Source organism: Otolemur garnettii, unplaced genomic scaffold, assembly GCF_000181295.1.
Source record: "Otolemur garnettii isolate 467f Iridium unplaced genomic scaffold, OtoGar3 scaffold00126, whole genome shotgun sequence".
NCBI classification, from domain to species: domain Eukaryota; kingdom Metazoa; phylum Chordata; class Mammalia; order Primates; family Galagidae; genus Otolemur; species Otolemur garnettii.
In genome coordinates, this window is record NW_003852521.1 from 107,447 (window position 1) to 125,591 (window position 18,145).

The following is an 18,145-nucleotide window of genomic DNA, read 5'->3' on the forward strand; positions in this document are numbered from 1 at the left end:
CCTGCCTGACAAAGCTACTGCTGTCCTCAGGCCACAGTGCACTGAGTGTGAGGGCTGCTGGGCAGGTGGCCAAGAGCCTCCCAAGAAGAGTCTAACCCCCCAGCTGGGTCTCTTTTGGGTTTCCTATTGCTCAAGTGCCTCTCATGACTAAGGCCTATGTGAGGACAGACCTTAGGGCTCTGAGACAGGCACATGGGGGAGGATGGTCGTCAGTGAGCCCAGGGCCTGTGAGTGTGTTCATGTGTGTGTAGACATGTATGTGTGTGCATGCGTGTGCATGTGCTGAGACAGGTAGGCAGAGACGTGTGAGGACAGGGAACAGGGACCCTGGCCTGAATTCTCCTGGTCTGGTCATGGAGGAGGCACTCTCACAGTGCCCAAGGTGTCAGTGCCCGGAGACCCCAGACTGAATGAGCCCTCTGCAGGCTGGCTGAGGGGGAGGAGCTGCCTCACTTCCCTAAGCTGGTCGGTCCATGCACAGTGCCACGTGGCACTTCCTGGTTTCCGCGTGATGCTATGGTGGCTCGAGATGCAAACGCTGGGAAAATGGGCGAAGGGTATGAGGACCTCTCTGTTCTATTTTTGCAGTTTCTTGTGAGTCTATAATTATTTAAAAATTGAATGTTTTTGTAAAAGGTCTTAGATATTTTTCAGAATAAAAAAATAAAAACCTGTCCATGTCCTAGATCGCAAAAGCTCCAGGAAATGCCAAAAGAAAAACAAGAGCTTTCACACCATTTTCTATCCCAGCCTGCCCAGGTGGAACTGCCCTCTGCCCAGGAAGTGGCTGGGGAGGGGGGCGCTGAAGGGATACAGGAGGTGACCATGGGCAGAGGGCCTGGCCACGGCAGCCACCCTCAGGGGACAGTTCCATATGGGTTTAAGGAGGCAGCAGACAAGTTAGAGAGTTTTGGCGTGCTAGAGTCACCCTGGCTGTCCATCTCCACAGCACAAGAGCTGCACATCCATGCCCCCACACCCACTGCACCCACACACATACACCCCACTCACCTTCCCACCCACACCCCGGCTTTCACCCCCAAATCCTCCCACCCCCCACATTGCTGCTCAGCCCCATGCACAAAAGCCCCTTCTCGTTCTTAGGGAGCCCCCACGCTGCCTGAAAGCAGAGGGGCAGGACCCAGGGAAGGGCTTCAAGAGCACCCGCTGGCTGGCACAGCAAGGCCTCCTGCTGCTGCGTCCCAGTCAACTCCGCCCTCTGTTTTATGGCTCACAGAATCTCCTGAGAAACAGTTAAAATACAGAAAAAAGTTTCTCTTACCGCTTTGTGTGAGACTGAAATATTTTAACACAATTTCCAACAAAATCTACCTTAAACCCAATAGATTATAGAGAAAAATAACTGAACATAGAAAAAGATTCAGAAACCTAATATTAGGGGGTTTATGTGAGGAATTATAGCAACTATTTTCCTCTGAAATTGATGTTCAAGAAATAGAAGAATCCAGTGCGAGCTGTTTCATGGTTAAAAAAGAGAAAGAAACAGAAGAAAATTTTAGGTATTCTCAAAGAAACTTGGAGGAAATTACACCCATGAAACAAGAACCATCTCAGGTTTTTAAAATATTGTTTTTAGAAGTAAAACATTACCGGTATTTACTCCTTGTTTATTACCTCAAAAGACGGAGGAAACAGCACATTGAACCTTACAGAAAGCTACGCTACTCAGGAAATTCTCTGGGCACTCAGAGGAAAATATAAAGAGGCAAAAATTAAGGATAACAAGGAAGATAAGAAAAAGCAGGAACACAGAGTACCTGTTGGGTAGATCCAGGGATTTCAGAAGGAAACAATACAGCAGAGAAGTAATGACGGAAGAAATAAGAGAAGAAAAATGATCAAAGAGAGCAACTATTACAAGCTGTCTTCCATGGCAATAATGCAAATAACAAGTAAAGATCAATAGCAAAGAGAAGAAGGATTGGGAGAAAAGAAAATGCTTCCAAACCAAAAAGAAAGCTGTCAAAATTCATGGGTGGGAAGAAAAGAATGGGGCCATCACAGGTCTTTACACAATCCCAGCCATGACCCAGCTGAAGGGATGGTTTGAGGAGAAAATTGGTAACTTGAATGTGTTTACAAAATCCAACAGAAATGAAAACAAACATTCCAATGAAGCAGGAAAATAAAGAACAAAACGAATTAGAGGGAAGGATAAATTCTGAAATAAGTAGCTCAGCTACTCATAGAATAAATTATGCTGAGAGCTGGTTCTCTGAAATAGACAACTCTCTGGTGAATCAGCGGGGAGAGAGAACAGCCTGGTTTTCCACACCAGGGGTGGTAAGGGGGCAGTGGGGAGGAGGCCGGGGACAGAGCAGGCGGCAGGGGCTTGCAGGGAGCTGAGCAAGCCCAGAGTACAGAGGCTCTTCTTTCGTGGGAATGCACATCAGCCCTGTCCTTGCATAGTGGGGGTTAGTGCCAGAAAAGGAAAATGCTCATTTTGTTCATCTTCATATGAACTCTTGGTGAGACACTCTGGACAGCTAGGCCTTGACCATGGTAGGTGACAGGGTGGTGTTCTTTCTGGGCTGGTGCAGATAGGCTCTCGGGGGCTGGGTGTCACGGGGGCTCCTCAGACTCTGCATCCTTCCGACTGAGAGGCTAATTCTGCTGTTGCCATTATTTAATCTTTAAGTAGTTTGCCAAGGCCACCTTCTCAGGAAGGACGTGAAGGCACTGGTCTTGCCCTGCTCCCTTCTCCTCTGGCCTGCTCCTCCCTAGTCCCCCCTGCAGAGCCCTCAAAACCTGCAATTGAACTCTTGATTTCTTTGAGATTCCAGAATGCCCAGGATCTTTCATAATTTTCTCATACGTAGTGATCTCTGCCTGGGAAAGAACGCCTTCTCCTTTTCTTAGCCCCATTCCTACACAAGCAGCCCCCTACAGGAAGCCTTCCTGGTTGCCACTCCAAGTGGACTGGGCTCCTCTTGCGTCCACCCAGAGCACCCTGGGTGCAGCTGTGCAACACGACCACATCCAACACATCCAGAGGTGTGTGTGGACCCAGGAGGCAGGTGGTGGTGTTCAGTGTTGTTGCAATGACAAAGCAGGATGGTTGATTACATGTCTATATACAACAAGCCACTGTGTTACACCAAGGGAACAACACAGAAGTGGAAGGGTGGCCAGCGGGCTCTGAATCAGGGTCCCTTGGCAAGATACTTGTCTTCCTGGAAGACCCAGTTGGGTCTTGGACTCCTTGGCAACTCCAGGAGTCTTGCTCCCTCAACTCCCATGCTTTAGAAGTGGTGGGGGTGGGTAGGAGTTCCCCCTCCATTCTGAGACTTTTCCCCTCTAGCTGCATAGAGGAAGCCAGACAAGTCTGAGAGCGTTCTTCAAGAATGCAAGGGTGATACCCTACAAGCATCAGACCAAAGGCATTTACAGCACGTAGGAATCTTACCACTTAACAAGGGCTGTTAAAGACAGATTCTGGGGGGGTGGGAAGAGATGCCAGTTCATATCAAGATGTGATTGTTCAGTACTCTGAGCCCCCAAACTAATATATCAAATTTAATTTTTGAAAACAGGGCCAAGATGAACTTCCACTAATTAACAAAACCCAATTTTTTTTCCAGATGTATTCCAATCTTCAATTACCCACATAGCAGACATCAAATGCTCAATGTGGGGAGAGGGGATTGCACATAAAAAGTTGGCTGAGAGAGGCCTTCACTCTGAGCTCCCCTTTGGAATTGAAACTCATCTTGACAAATCACGGTGGCTCTTTGCCATCAGGAGTCTTCTCCCTTCAGATCCTACGGCCAAGAGAAGCACTGGCCATATGTTCACACCATTTGGTGGAAAACACACTGAACCAACAAAACAGGCATTGCACTTATGGGTACATTTTTTTTTATCATGCTAAGTGTATTCTTCTTCACTGTGTTAAAATACACCACGTCGTTCCCCCCTAGGAACAAATGAGGTCTCCTATAAGACCAGTGTTTTTATAGCCATGAGGCAAACACAAGCAACTAGTATCCTCCCTAAATGTCCTTTGTCATTTGGAATTCCTTAGGTGGCTTCTTCTAAGTCTCAGTGGGTAAATGAAAAGTGAAATATGAAAGAAAAAGAAATTATGAAATTAGAACCCTAAGTATTATCTAACAAGGGCACCAAAGAGGCCATTTATGGTAGAATAGGTCACTATGAAAGTTTTGAGACAGACTATGTTATGGTCCATTATTTCACTTCCAAGAAACACAGTTGACAGCGTCCTTTCTGGTTCACCTGTGCAAGTTTCAATGCTCAGCTCACCGGTGCTGCTGGGAGGGCTTCATTTGTTTCCACTGCGCAGATTTTATGTTTCTTGATTTTTGTGTGTCTCATAACGTTCATAATGACCCACATACTCTAACAGCCCCACGTCAGTGATGTCCCAAGAGCACTTATGTCAACACAGGGCTGAATGGCATGCCAGTGGATGGGCCCACTCCCCATGACTATGAATCTCAATTTTAAAAGTTAGCCAGCAGGTTAACCCTGATGGTAGAATTTGAATTTTGTATCAAGTATCTTTTATAGGGTCCAAAGTACTTTTCAAAGAAATTTAAATTCCAATAAAACTTCTACGTGTTTGAAGATCCCAATGGGCAGAAAATTTACCTGATGTGCCTTGGGGGGTCTTAGTCCTTGGGCGATGATCTGTGGCTTGTCAGGGCCTGAGACTCGAGTTGCTCATAGTACTTCACAGAGACCTTGGGCTTGAGGAGAGGGGAGGCCCAGGGAAGTCTGGAGGTGAGAGACCTCAGCGTCATCTGCTTACTTCCCATCTTCTGCCTTTTATTTCTTGGTGGTGGAAACCTTGAGAGTTCTGATGATAGCAAGGAGAGACTCTTGGAAGAGCCCACCACACAGAGACAGGGCTGCCCAACTTTTCTGATTTGGGTTTAGATTTAAACAATGTCATTTTGATAGAGGCACAGATGCAAAGTGAGCATTGCATGACCTATTAACAAGACTCCTCTCTCCCTCTGACGTGTGGCCCATGTACGTCACAGCTTCTGTTTTAAAAAGTCCTGTCACTTCTGGGTTTTGTGTAAAGCTGAAACAATTTCTTGGGTATGTACACATTCTTGGCTTCAGCTTGGTTGCAGCTCAGCATGTCACTGCTCTAATGCATGTGTCCGCCTGTGCTTTTCTATTATTTTTAGACAGTGTCTCACTCTGTTGCCCTGGGTAGAGTGCCATAGTGGCAGCATAGCTCACAGCAACCTCAAACCCTTGGGCTTATGTGATTCTACTGCCTCAGCCTCCTGAGTAGCTGGGACTGTAAGGGCCCACTATAGCCAGGTGCCTGGCTATTTTTTAGAGATGGAGTCTTGCTCTTGTTCAGGCTGGTCTCAAACTCCTGAGCTCAAGCTATCCACTTGCCTCTGCCTCCCACAGTCCTGGGATTATAGGCGTGAGCCACTGTGCCCCACCTGTGCTTCTGATTTGGGGGGAGATGTGTGTAATGATGTTCTATACCCAAGCCTCTGAGAGCCCTGCAATTCCTTCAAGTACAAAAACCCTCAGGATGTGAAGTGGCCAGCACACACCCAGAGGCTGCCTACAAGTGCCATGGTCCTTGCTTGAAGGACTTCATCTGGGGAAGGCTGTCTTCAAGCAACTGCCTCCAAGTCTAGATTATCTTAATTCCTTGGGAAAATCTAGTTTATAGATCGAAGGCCAGCTAAATATCAAATTTCTGCGTAAGATCACAGCTCCAGCTTCCTTTATTTACCTATCTTTACTCTTACACAGAAATGAGGAGCACCTGAACTGCACTCCGGTGGCCGGCAGAGCCACGGCCGTCGCCTGCCAGGTGTGAGGTGTGGCTCCTTTTTAGGGAAGTGCTCTCTGCTCCTTTCAGATGAGGAGTATCAGACAAAACACACGGTTGGCCACCTCCCATGTGGGACCCTCGGAAGGTGTTACAAACCACTTTGTTTTTTAGAAGGCCAAGAGCAGGACAGGGCAGAGCAAATTTACTGCACAACTCTGATCTAGAGATCCGCTTCAGCCAGCTCTGCATGAAAGTGGGGCACCATGGCACTGAATACCCCAACCTGACACTGTCTGGAGAAACTGTGCACAGTCACTCTTGGCACTAAACATGGGCAATCAACAGACCAAGCTTCCGAATCTTTCACCATGAAACCCAAAACAATAAAGTGTGACTGGTTATGAAAATGGGAAAATGCTCTTAGGCTTTAGTTTTATTATTTATTTAGTTAGAGACAGAGTCTTTGTCGCCCTGGGTAGAGTGCCATGGCATTATAGCTCATAGCAACCTCAAACTTTTGGGGCTCAAGTAAGTCTCCTGCTTTAGCCTCCCAAGTGGCTGGGACTATAGGTACCCACGAAGACACCTGGCCAGTTTTTCTATTTTTAGTAGAGATAGGGGTCTCAATATTGCTCAGGTTGGTGTCCAACTCCTGAGCTCAAGCAATCCGCTTGTCTTGGCCTCCCAGAATTCTGAGGTTATAGTCATGAGCCACTGTACCAAGCCTTAGGCCTTATTTTAAACTTTGTGAAACATACTTCAGGGCACTGAGCCAAGTGTGCACAACTGTACGTTTGGGTGTAACACAACTGGCCACTTGTGTTATAAGCTTAGCCTTACCACACAGTCTGACTTACACCTCACAAATCCTGAGTCTCTGTCTGCATTATAGTGAGGAAACTGAGGTTCAGGAACTCAAGTACCTTGCTAAGGTCAAAGAGATAGCAAGTGAGGACGTCTTACTGTCAGTGTGAGGAATGTGAATGCCAGGACGTGGCAGGTCAGCAGCAGAGTCGGGTATGACCTCTCAGCTGACACAGGGATTTCCTGAGGCTCTGCATCATGCTTATGGAAATTATTATTTTTTTAAAAAAGGGTCCAAGATTAAATGTTTGGGATAAACGATAAACAGGCATATTTTCTGCAGGATCTCTGCCTTTATAAGGTAATATGCATTATAGGTTGCCAAGAGGAGGTGTTTTTGAGATCTCTTCTGTTCTTTAGAATGCACTTTGGAAAAAGCAAGGGTAGAACTTCAGTCCCTGAAGTCAGATTTGGGAAGAAAACGAGTATCATACTTTGGGGGCACGTTTGATAATCACCCTCCAACCTGACAACTTCCCCTCATGGTTCCAAGTGAATGAATGTGGCATTCTGGAGGACTGCAAGACTCAGACCATCTTGGACAAAAACTGGATGGGAAGCTGTGGGCAGAAGCTGGAGACCCACATGTGCACCTCACAGCTCAGACTTGGGAGCAGGAAGCCAGGAATCAGGTCTTTGTCAGGTCTAGTTCCCACATTTCCAAGGGTTGGGCAGGAGCCCGGGAGCTTTTCCATCCACTTTGGGGCTCTGAACACCCTCCTGGGAGCGCCAGCAGGCCAGGGACCAACCAGATGCTCTTGAGGCTCCTTTGAGCTGGGAGGGGCCTCAGATGTCTGTGGAGCACACAGTTAAGTCCACAGGCCACACTGCAAGCGATGCTCAGCCAAGTCTTGCTGACTACAGTCCCGAGCTTTTCTCGCCACCCCCGATTTGCAGCAGCTAGAGCCTTCCTGTTTCCTACATAACGAGTGTTTGGATGCACAAGCACTGAGCTTCAAAGTGTTTTCAGTGTTTTAACACTACTTGGAAGACTAGTTTATTTCTGTAATTATTTGACGTGAAAGACTAGAACATAACTGAAACAGGGCTGGTGTTCACTGATGGCCTCTCAGAGTCGAGAACAGAGCTTGGCACATACCCAGTTTATGTTCAGCACATCTCTGTCAAATTCATGAAGAATGTGGCACCTTAGCAGATTATGTACTGCCACGAAAAATATTCAGCGGAGTCTAAAAAGGCCTGCCTGACCATGAAGCTAAAGTTTACTTCTCAGCTTTTTAGGGTGGCACCAGAGGCCTGGGGTGGGGTGGCGGTGGTACTGCAGCTCTCCAGGGAAAGAAGGAAAGCACCACTCAGCAAGAAGAATGCGTGTTGTCTGGACTTTCCATTTTTGGCTCATTTGTAATATTTTCTTTGCTTCCTTGTAGGTGAACACATATGGGAACTGGTACAGGGGGCTGAGAGGAAATCAAAGATTTCCAACAGTTTTTAAACGGATGGATTTCAGGGCAAAGGCTACCTACCTTCTTTTCATAAAAGGGCTAGTTAATAGCTTACATTGTGTAAGACTACCCATACCCCCTTAAAAAAATCATTCTGTTATGACTTTCAAAAAACAGCTTAACTAGTCTTTGGTCTGCCACCTCATCAGTGATCACTGACTCTCTCATGCTCAACTTCAAACGGAATATTCTGAATAGTCTCACTGAGCAGATGCCACCCAATAATATCTCCTATGTGACATTAAAAAATTCACTCAAATACCAACAGATTCAACTTTATAGCACCATTCCAAAATACTAAACTTTCTTTGCACCTTTATTTTTGTCTTTTTTTGGTACACATTTAAAGTATGGGCATCCTGTAAATTTCTGAAAAGCCTCATAGAAAAAAAAAACAACTAATTTTTAGGACAAAGCAGTAACTCAGTTTATAGGCAAGATGATCTCAAGCAGGCTGTAAATTCTTCGTGGGCTTCTGTAAGTCTTGATTCAGGGGTGAGAGTGTAGGAAGGATGCTACTGTCCTCCAGGATTATTCTAGAGACTGTGTTGCATATCTGTATATATAAAAACTTGTTGCTCAATGGTCAGATTCTGGGTATCAGTTACAACTCAAACCATGACAACAACAATCTTTTGTAAGGATTTCACTCTTCTGATAGACAAAAGAATTGGATGTTGTATACACCTTTTATTCATACTCTGTAAGAGAGGAATTAGAATATTGAATTCCCTCTTACAGATCTCCATATTTTAAGCATGGAGCACTAAAATCTGTTCTTAGCAAGCAGATGTATTTAAAGTAGAATTATAAATGGGTTCTTAACTCAACCTATATTTGGCTGCATTGTTTTGTAAGAAGACTAAGTAATATGGGAGTTGACAGATGAGAGACTGCTTGCAGAAAATATTTTCCTTGTGACACTAGGGAGTCACGTCTCATGCTGATTATAACTACAAGTTCTTGTTTAACTCTTCCATATGTTACTGGAGTGATGTGAGCCGAGATGATGGGGATGGGCAAGGGCTGGGAATTCCAAGTGTGCAGGGTCTGTGGGGAGTGGGGGCAGAGGTAGAGTCAGAGTAAGGAGGGTCCACTCACAGCATCACTGTGCAGCAGTTTCAAAGAATTGATTGTTACACAATAACAGTCAATGACCCAGGAAGAAAAAGTTTAAGTCAGAAGTAACTGGTATTAAAAAGCTACTGTGCACCAGGTAGGAAGGAATATGAGAATAATATGCCCTGAAATAGAAATAATCACTTTGCACTATGTACACCACATACAATATAACACATTCTTTTTAACATTGCACAATATAAATATTATACACAGTGGAGTAAACTCAATGCAAGACTTTGAGGCACACAGAAGAAACACGGAATAGATTGAGCTTGGATTAAAATCAAGATGGAGTTAGTAAAAGGCGGAGTGTTACATTTCCAGGCCAGTAAGCTTTTGCGATCTCACCTCGAGTGGGGTGGCAGCCACACCCCACATATACTGAAAATTATCATACCTCAAGGCCGCTAAGAGTTAATTGCTTCAAAAAAGACTAATTAGCTACATAATTTGAGAAAATCAAATAGTTGCTCCCCACTCTAAAGTAGGTAACCCCTAACGGTCTCTTCCAAATGCTGGGTATTATATATAATGTGAGTACACAGCTGTATTCCCCTAGTTCTTGTAAATAACTTGGTTACTATGAAACCACTTGAAGGAAACTAGAACAATATTCAAGAACACCCATCACAGTGCTTAACAAGATTTAATGTACATTTATTCTTAACATGTGGAACATATAAAGATTTTATACTGAATAAATGATATTCATTAAGCCAGAGGAAAAGGAGGAATTTACATCAAGTTTTTTCTTTTTTTTTTTTTAAACTACATTATCTTGAAATACAAATGTGGATTCTCATCACTGAAAAATCTTTGTAGTTGTGTTTCTTCCTTTTAGTTGTATTTTTTTCATTTTCTCTTTTTTTTGTCTGTACTGGTAACCGTTTTCTAAATCAATCCATACGCAACCATTTCCACACCTTGATTTATGAAGCAAATTGTGATCAGCTGCTCTCCCGAAATAGAGCATGACTTTATACATACAGAAACTTGTACATTACCCTCTTTTTTTGTTTTTTGTGTATTTTTGTTTTTTGTATTTTTTCTTTTTTTTTTTTTTTGGAGATATGGCCCTAATGAAAAAATATATAAAATAAAAATAAAAAATTATTTAAATCTACCATCACTTTGTAGTTACCACATCATGAAAAAGAAACTAAAAACTTTGTACTAAAAAAAAAAAAAAGAAAAGAAAAAAATGAGGGTATGTTTCATGTACAACTTCTATATACATCACAGCCCATAGGCAGTAAAAAAAAATATTTAAAAAATGATTAAAGGAATTGTGAAGAACTGTCACGTGGAAGGTCAAACGCCGGACAGCAGACATGACGGTGGTGGTGAGGAAGCAGTTTCCGTTGATGGCTGTCAGGTATGTATTTTCAATCTTAACTTAAACACGTTGTTTTTGCTCCTAGCCTAATGTAACCATTTTTCCTGTGGAGAAACCAGTATCATTTCATAGTTTTGACTACTGACTGACACACCTCCTTGAGCCCCTACCTATATTTCTAGAAATTTCTATTGCACAGAGCTTTGGGTGATGGGATACAGTTTTTTTTTTTTCATTCTCTGAAGAATAAAACACATAGGAAATTGATAATTTTTCACCCTTTTTCTTCAGTGTGGTGACATTTTCCCATCTTTAGCCACAACTTTTTTCTTTAAAGTCAATTTGCTTCCCCCAAAAATGCAATCAACACGGAAAGGAACATTAAAAAGAAAATCTGTGAAAAACAGAAAGTGACCTTTGAATGCACTAGACAGCAACTTTGGTTAAAAAAAAAAAAGAAATAAAAAACCCCAAAAGATGTACTTATACACACAGACAGCAAATATTAATTTCGTAACTGTTCAAATTAATTATTTCTTTAATTCCCAATTGGTAAATAGTGAATGGGGTAGAGGAGCAAAGATTTTCTTTTCCTTCTTCCTACGCTGGATAAACAAGAACAGAAAACAGCCAGTTATATGCGACCCTCTATCTTCACTCACACATGCTTGCCTCTCACATGTGTCATAACTGCCCAATCTGAAACAGTACGTCACAGATGACGGATGCCACCAGAGAGTTCAGGACAGCTGATATCGAGATATCCAGCAACCGGCCCTCGTGCAAAAGGAATTCGGAGCGGTTTTCGTCCACTCTGGCCATGGCCAGCAAAGCCTTGGCTGCCCTGCACATCATGTCTACGCTAGGTGGTTCCAGAGGCGGGGGCTGCATGTGCATGAGGTTGTGCTGGCTCTGCTGGTACTGGGCCATCGTGACCCCATCCTCTAGGAAGCTTATCAAGTTCCCAATGCTCCCTTTCTGCACAGCAATGGCCCTTGCTGCTAGCGCATCCCCTTGGGCAAGGTTCGATAAAAGCGCCATGGACATTTCTCGACAGACAGGGTTTTTGCGATCCCCAACGTACCTAACTAACGTAGCATAGAATTTCTCCTGACGACTAAATGGAGGAGTGGCCAAGATCAGGTCCACATTGTTGTCCTGGATACTGAGTTTACAGAGGGTCTCCAGCACAAGTCTCTGAGGCGATAGGACTGAGTTGGGCCCCACAGTTGGGAAGGGGTCTTGTGCCTCTGCAGATGGGCACACCATCCAGTGCAGCAAGCCATCCAAGATTGGCAAGCAGATGCTTTCCGTGTAAGCAGACAAGTCTAGCTGCCCAGAAATGTTGGCTAACGTGACCAACGTGTTATCCCTCAAGACCTCGAGGCAGTCCCACCACCACTCATCCTTGCTGCAGGCCACCCCCTTGTCCCCGTCCTCCTCTTTCTCATAGGTCTGCGGTGCTCGTTTTCTCTCGGGATGCTCGTGGTGAAGAAGAATCAGCTTTCCCAGGATCAGCACCAAGCCTGGATGTTTGGACATTTCGGCATCATTGCCAGGCACAAAGGACAAGCTACGGACGATATTTGACACACAGATGCAGCGCTTGGCCAGCGAGTCCTGCCAGTGTGCGATGGTGCACAGGGGAGTCTCGTCCCGGCTCCTGGGCTCATCCTCTAGCAGCTTGATGTTGCGGTGACTTTTGGCTTGTTGGATTCCAAAGGGAAACTTACTGCTTTCGGTCTGGGGCCCAGGGTGTGCGTCTTCGGGCAAGGCCCCGGGACGAGCAGACAGGACGTCATCGATAGTCGCTATGATGCTTTTCTCTTGCTGCTCTTCAGAAGAGTCACCTTTGCCTTCCTGCTCTTTCTTTCTACCTGTGGAGCTTAAAGATGGAGGTGGGCGCCTGCGAGGAGGAATTTCCATCTTGCTCTCGAAGTGAGTCTGGATGTGCTCCGTGGTGTCGCCCCCACCCAGCTGCCAGTGCAGAAGCCCACTACTGAACTCCTGCACGCGCCCCAGCTTGTCAGATCGGTCAACCACAAACAGGTTGTTCTTCTTGACGATCTTTATTGGCAGCTTGTCAAACTTGCTGGCTTGCTTGGGCTTCTCCTGTGGGGCTGCAGCGGCGTCCGGAGCAGGCAGAGCGACACTGCTCTTATCTTCGGCTTCTGCCTTCTCACTGTCCTCGTCCTCGTCCTCCTCGTCCTCCTCGTCCTCCTCCTCCTCGTCAATACATTCAGCATCTTCTTCCTCCCTCTCAGAATCGTCTGCCAGAGACTGGCCATCATCGTTCCTCGCTGCATTGTGGTCAAGCGCTTTTTGGCTGGGGTCTCCCACTTCGTATTCCATGAGAATTCCAAAAATGTCAATCAGGCATTTCCTAAAGTACTCGACTAAAAGTTCGAGAAATCCAGACAACTGGAGAAGAGAAGGAGAAGAGAGAGAAAGAACAGGGACAATGTCATGACATCCCGTGTAACTGAAAGGGACAAGAACCCTGAGCACAAACGGAGTGTTTTTCTGGTTTGTTCACATATGTTTTCATCCCTTTGTGGCTGGGCCACGAAGGCTAAAGTGATGATCAGTCAGAACTAACTTCCTGAAGTTGACGTTAACTAAACGAACAGTTAGCATGTTTCTTATTCACAGCTTACCTTCTTACACTACTACTGACACGAAAACTTACTTTTTATTTTCGTATTTCTATTATTTTCAGTGGGGGCAGCTTTGCTGTCCTTTACCTTTTTGTGCTGATTTAGACACAACGGACTCATTATTAGAAGAGGGCGGAGGTGGAGTTTATAGACTCTTCTGCCCAAAGTGACTCTGTTCTCTTCTATTATTTATCTGAGACTTGCTTGCCAGGAGTTTTATGGTTATTATTCTTAGGATTTTATGGTTATTTCTGTCTCAGGTGCTATAGGTTACCCTAATTTATATTTCCTATGTATCTTTTGGAGAAGATAATTTCAGCAGTGTAGTAGCTCATGAATGCTGAAAATTAAAGAGATCAATTTAGCCCCTGAAAAATGAATTGGAGTGTTTCACAAAATACAATTTAACATTTCAATTGTTCACCACTCTAGCTGAAAGACAAAGCCCGTATGTAAGAACCACCGTCTATGAGGACAAGTTTGGTTTTCTTTAAGCAAATGTTTTTATCGAGAAATACCCAAAACACTCCATGATTTGCCACTGCCAAGCCCTCCCCCAACACCCCCTCACCACATTAAGGCCTGTCCAGAGTAAGTAATACAAAGGATGGCTCTGTGCAGACGTTATGTAAATCAGCGACACTTTCAGACACTGCTGTGGGGGGGTGGGGGAGTGGGGGAGTGGGGTAGGGGTGTGGCGTGTGGAACAGACACCGGCGGGGCATAGCGCAGGCACCAGCACAGACACGACTCAGGGTGCCGAGGGCACTCCCAGCAGACTTTCCCTCACTCTTAGAGTTTACTTTTTTCCCAGGGGAAAAGGGAGAGTTAATAAAGCAATTCTGGTTATGAAAATATGTAAACAACAACAATTTACCTATCATAGGAATGAGAGTTAATTATTCTCGCAAACGCAGTGTAAATTTTTTTTAATGCTTATTTTCTGCTAAAGTAGACCTCACGGCATGCTCACGACCTTATCAAGACACTTTCCATCAACTGAAAAATTACTTTTCTGGGTTACAGTGTAAGACTTAAATGAGGAAAAAAAAGTAGTGGGAGATTCTGGTCTTATTTCAATAGGAGCAAGGAAATTAGGTGGTCTAGTTTTTTTTTTCTGAAAGTAGAGAGTTATTCATTCACTGTAGGGCAAATAGCCTTTTCTCATTTTTATTTCTAAATATCTATTTAGAAGCATACAGCCCAGCTGATTCCAGGGCATTTTCCCTAAACTTCAGTTCTTCTTTTTCTCTTCCAGCTCTTATGCTAGAACCTACTTTAAGCCTAACTCTGAACAGAGGAGTCTTACACTCATTAAAAGCAGTGGCTTCAAAATAAACCGGAGAGGCAGAAGTGGGAGTGCTCAGACCAAGAAACAAGCGTGGCCATGAGTTCCTAACCATTTTAGCTGAATGCAGGGTACCTCAAACTGTTCTCTGTACTTCTGTATATTTTAGGTAGTATAAAATATTTTTAATTTTAAATTGCTTTTTAATTAAAAGAAAAATCCCAAATCCTCCTAGAGAGCAGGGTGACATCCCACTGCAACTGTGTTTCCAACACTGACAGCAGGCATAAGTTCATTACATTTGGATTAATTTCCACTGGCCATCACTTGCAACAATTTAACTTTACTATCACCTACATCCCCCGCTCCCCCTACCCCTACCCTGGGTTTCTTATGAGAAATATGTATGGTATATCCTAAAGACTACAGGGTATGCCGTCCCAGACAAGTACACAGTGATGAAGGCCGGTTTGTAGCAACTGCAATGATTAACAGTGTTAGGCGGTAGCCATTAATTTAGGGACTCGTTTAGGTATAAGTATGTACTGGTTAGTTTTCTGATATTCTGATTTGGTCCTTACTTGGCTTGGTGTTGGCTTACCTGGGAGAGATTGAAAGTAGCAACAGTGCTGTCATCATACAGAAGAATGTTAATAGTGTCCAAAGCCCAGGTACTCTCAGCCAAAAGACCTGATTTAAGGGACATCATCACACGCCAGGCCTCAGGAGTAACTGAGAAGGAGAGAGAGTTAGGATGTCATTCATATTAACTCTGCACTAAAGAAGTCGCAGTAACCTAAGAAAGAGACTGTTGGGTTCAATACTGATTTTCAGCAAATGCTCTAAGGGAATAGCTAAACACGATTATTTTCTTATTTTAAATGGAGTTGATAAGCAGCACTTTAAGAAACTTTTGTTAAGATCTTTTGGTTTGTTGGTTAAATATGAGCCCAAAGTGCTTCTAGAGGTGACGTGCTTAAGCACAAAAGTGGTTCTTTCTCGTCTCTGGTTTACTTCTTTTGGTCACTCAAGCCTGTAGTGGTGTACTCAGGGTTTTAATAACTGAGTCAAACAAACAAATAAAAGGGGTGTTTGTCTTTTTTGGCCTTCTCCAATCACAAGTGCCTCAAGGTGGTGTCTTTGGAAGGCTACCGCGTATGTAGAATACAAAGCAAAACTGAGTTCCAGAAGAGAACACCACCCTCAGAGAAACAGCCCTGCTTTTCTCACGCTATGTCTCATGAAGGCGTCAGCACCCTGCAGCTCATGTTCCCCAAGTGCAGCAGAGCCCAGAACTACTGGGCTGGGTTGTTTGTCAGTTTCCCTACTCCTGCTAGCGAAGAAAGCAAGAGGATTGTGTGAAGTTGGTGAGATTTGCCATGTGAGCTGGGGAGGAGCCATGCTTAGCCTGCACCTGAATTTCCAAGGAAAGCCATCTCTGGAAGCTGGCAGAAGGGCCACAGAGCCTGTGGTGGCAGAGAGAGCACCTGCTCAGCGGGTACCCCCCATGTGGGGAAGGCACCCCTCACCTTGGGGAAGGCACCAAGGTGCCTCTATTTTTAATTTCTTTTTTCAAGTTTTCAAAGCTAGGCATGTATACTTTTATAATTGAAAAGTAAAACTTTCTTCTTAAAATAAGGAATACACACTTCCTGAGGTTGAAGACACTGAATAACAGCACTAAGAATTTTTGTAGGAATTTTAGACATATTAATTTATACATCTATCATCTATACACACACCACACACACACACAGTTCCTCTCTGTAAAGTGGTGCTCAGCATCTGCCTATACCTTTTTTCCCTATTACCCCCGTACATAAAAACTCCTTGCTTTCTCTATTTCCTTAATGTCTAATGACTGAAAATATCTTTAATATCATTAATTTAGTATCTTTAATTTTCTAATCACTCAAATGATCAAAGTCAAGGGATTTTGAGAATTTTTTGCAAAATTTTTTTTTATGCCACCCAGATCTATTATTTTCCTTGCTATGTGACAAGTACTTCCATAACACGGAGAATGTGTGTGCACTCCCAGGTGGTTCCGATTTCTAATTAGTATTCAGAACACGCCATGGAGAATAAACAAGCAACACCAGCATTCAGGTGACACAGTTCCTCGGCCCACATCTCCCAGTGCCTAGGGCTGGCAGGAACTCTGTGTACCACAGCACGGTATTTCTTACGTGTGTCATCTACCAATCTGCATGTCACATCCAAGCTTCAACTTCTTCCCCAGGAAATTCACCGTAGGTTGTTATGAAATTATAGAATGGTTTGCTTCAAATTTTCTCAGGTCACCTTTAGCATTTCATTAGCCTCACCACGGGTTTGTTCAGCACATATTGCAGAGATTAATGGCCTGGTTAGGGTCAAATCTTTAAGCCCAAAACATAGTATATAATTGCCGAGGATACCCTATCTCTCACACATGTCAAACTCCCGCTTTAATTCAAGCTCTTCTCTGGCAGTGTTTCTCAGTTCAGATTAGCAGCTTCCAATGAGGATTCCTACATAAAAGCAAGTCCTGATAATTTCTAGTCACAACTTCATCCCTTTGAGATTAACAAGGCCTATGTCTCAACTGAAATTAAAAATCTGCATTGCAATTGGAATGTGTTTCAGGGAGAAAATCTTTGGAATTCTTACCGATATCTTTTGAGGTAATTTTTCGCCTTTGTTTCAAGACTGGCTGGGATGCTTCCACTGAGCCAGGAGGAAAGGTAATCTCCCTTCTTATTGGGGGTGGCTGAGGGGGTGGCCCGGTGACCTGGGACGTGGGGACAGTGGGCATGACCTTCTGCATCTTCATGGAAGGCAGGAAGGGAGACTTGCTTGGAGACATACGGTTCTCCAGGGAGCGCTGGAAGGACGCTGGGCTGGGTGCCCTGGAGATGTGATTTGGCAGTGATGGTGGCGTCTGGTAGGCCGGCTGCGGTGGGCGCGTGATGGGCTGCATGGAGGCTGAAGACGACATGTAAGGCTGACGCTGGCTGACGTGAGAAGGCCACGGACTCTCATGATTTATCCTCTGATCGGGGACCATCAGATCGTCCGTGCGGCTCATGCCTGGATAAGGAGGGGCCTGAGCAGGGCCGCCAGGGCCCTGCCTGTTCTGGTAGGGGTAAGGCATGTCGTTGCGGGCCGCCCACATGTTCTGCTGAGGCCCCTCACCAGAGGAAGACTGCATGGGGCCGCCCATCATCTGCGGCGGGACCCCATGTGCCTGCACCTGGCCCGGGGCCTGCGCCCTCTCTCTGCTGTAGGGGTAGGGGTACTGGCCCTGCACAGGCCTCCTGTCCGGCCCCGAGTAGGCGCTCCCGTACTGGTTGTACAGCTCAGGCTGCTGGCTGCCATACTGCACCCCGTATACGTCTCCCTCGTGGCGCTTGGCTGGGGGCCCGTACATGCCGTCCATATGGCGTTTGTAGTTCTGAAATTCATATAGAGATAAATCATACTGATGTGCTCGTACAGATATAACCACTCACATTGTGTAAAACAGTTATTACCTGGAAGAAGGTTCATTTCAAAAAGAATATGGGATGCTCCTACAACAACTGAGAGCAAATGCCTTGCCGACCACATCTTGGTGTTACACGAACGAGGCCCTCCGCT

The 18,145-nt window shown here is 44.8% G+C and overlaps 1 protein-coding gene across 2 annotated transcripts in view; it reads right to left on the reverse strand.

The window, feature by feature from the left end:
* Positions 1–9,871: 9,871 nt before the first annotated feature.
* The window catches only part of ARID1B (AT-rich interaction domain 1B), a 426,086-nt gene continuing 417,812 nt past the window's right edge, over positions 9,872–18,145 (reverse strand). Inside the window, exons 17-19 of one of the 2 annotated variants that reach the window (XM_003797856.3) lie at positions 17,177–17,960; positions 15,126–15,256; positions 9,872–13,000 (exon numbers count right to left, since the gene is read on the reverse strand). In XM_003797856.3, the coding sequence (XP_003797904.2) occupies positions 11,264–13,000; positions 15,126–15,256; positions 17,177–17,960 (2,652 nt within the window). In that variant the 3' untranslated portion in view covers positions 9,872–11,263. The remainder of the gene's footprint in view (positions 13,001–15,125; positions 15,257–17,176; positions 17,961–18,145) is intronic. The other variant, XM_003797857.3, reaches the window with a different exon arrangement.